Raw genomic sequence first — 1,925 nt, 5'->3', positions numbered from 1 at the left:
GGGCTTGAAGCAAAAGCAGCAACAGGTTACTTATCATGCTTTATTGATTTGACTGTTGGGTTTTTTTGTTTCGGTTTTGGTTTTGGTTTTGGTTTTGGTTTTGGTTTTGGTTTTGGTTTTGGTTTTGGTTTTGGTTTTTTCTGCCCCAGGACAAATGTCCTATCTTACCAGACCTCCCGAGAGAGGGTCTGACTATGGAGCCTCCGTGCTAGCCCTCCCAAAATACTGACAATCCTTTCCCCCCGGGACTAAAATGAATGAATTTGCAGTTCAGTTTCCTTCTGGGTCCCTGTTCACAGTAGCTTCCCCTGGAGAAACAGCTGCCCATAGGCCCGTGTTGAATAGCCACCCTACCTCACCCCACAGAGAAAAAGCAGCCCCTGCCCTTGCCCTTACCCAAGGTCAGAGGAATGCAGCCCGCAGCGAGGATGTTCTGATAGGCCTCTTGGATCCTCCGGCAGCTGTCCTGGAGGTTGTAGGGATTGACGTTCACATTGCCTAGGTCTGCAACCCTGAGGGACTGGAAGGGGAGGGCTCCTGTGCTGGGGTTGACAGCCCCCAGCATCAGTGACTCCTCCCGGATGCGATGGGGTCCAAATCTGCAGGAGAATCAGGTGTCAGCTGCCACACAGCTCTGAAGGCCCTCTGTGCCTAATTGGCGCTTCTCTCTCCACTCTTTAACATTTGGGACAGGTGACTCTATGCTGTAGGATTGCCTTTTCAGCCCGTAACCCCTAGCAGTCAGGAGCACATCTCCCCCCAACCTGCAAAAGCATGTCTGAATATTATCGGGTATCGCCACTGGGTCTAAAACAACGCCCTCTGAGAGTCATTCATCTGCTCATATTTGGGCCTTTTTAAAAAAAAGATTTACTTATTTATTATATGTAAATACACTGTAGCTATCTTCAGACACATCAGAAGAGGGCATATGATCTCATTACGGATGGTTGCGAGCTACCGTGTGGTTGCTGGAATTTGAACTCAGGACCTCTGGAAGAGCAGTCAGGGCTCTTAACCACTGAGTCATCTCTCCAGCACTTGGGGCTCTTTTTCTAACCTGGAGTTTTTGTTTTTCATTGTTTGTTTGATAGGGCCTTGCTACGTGGCCCAAGCTGGTCCAAAACTCACTGTGTAGCCCAAGATCACTTCAAACTCTCAATCCCCCTGCCTTAGCCTCCGGTGGGCTGGAATTCCCAGCATGTATGACCACAGCAGGCTAACAGTGTTTCTGATCATGCTGAGTTTATCACGTTTCCACCTACTACAGTATCTGAGGGTGATTTTTCTTTTAAATACACAGATGGCTCAGTCAGTAAAGCACTGCACTTACCATGTAAGTGGAAGGGTCCAGTTTTGATCCCTAGAATATATATATATATATATATATATAAATCTATCTGCCAGGTTTGGGATTCCAGCACTGGGGAATCAGGACGTGTTAGTAAAGGATCCGTGGCCACTGGTCTAACCTGCTCCGTGAGTTCAAGGCCAATGAGAGACCCCATCTCCAACAAGTCAGTGATACAGACGATGACTCAGTGAACGGTCCCGAGCCTCTTCCCAGCCTCTTCCATGTGTGTGTATATGAACACGCACACATATGCATTGAGCACACATATGAATTAAAAATATTTTTTTCTAGGCAGGATTTGTCTGTGTTAACCCAGCCCTGGTTATCCTGGAACACTGGCCTTGAACTCTGCCTGCCTCTGTCTTCCAAGTGTTGGGATGAAAGCCATGAACCACCAACCTGGCTTCAGTTAAATGTTTTCTTTTTCTTTTTTTTTTTTTTTAAACAGGATTTTGGTTTGTTTGTTTGTTTGTTTGTTTTATTCATTTATTTATTTATTTATTTATTTATTTATTATATGTAAGTACACTGTAGCTGTCTTCAGACACTCCAGAAGAGGGAGTCAGATTTT

General features: G+C 45.8%; 1 protein-coding gene across 1 annotated transcript in view; it reads right to left on the bottom strand.

Annotated features, from left to right (window-relative positions):
- Agmat (agmatinase) overlaps positions 1-1,925 on the bottom strand; it is a 13,826-nt gene that overhangs the window by 10,024 nt on the left and 1,877 nt on the right. Inside the window, exon 2 of the mRNA XM_021201082.1 lies at positions 397-599. Within this exon, the coding sequence (XP_021056741.1) occupies positions 397-599 (203 nt within the window). The remainder of the gene's footprint in view (positions 1-396; positions 600-1,925) is intronic.

The sequence above is a fragment of the Mus pahari genome, chromosome 6, assembly GCF_900095145.1.
Source record: "Mus pahari chromosome 6, PAHARI_EIJ_v1.1, whole genome shotgun sequence".
In the NCBI taxonomy this organism is placed as follows: domain Eukaryota; kingdom Metazoa; phylum Chordata; class Mammalia; order Rodentia; family Muridae; genus Mus; species Mus pahari.
Note: the sequence above shows the minus strand (reverse complement) of the source record. Positions and strands in the feature narration are given on the sequence as shown.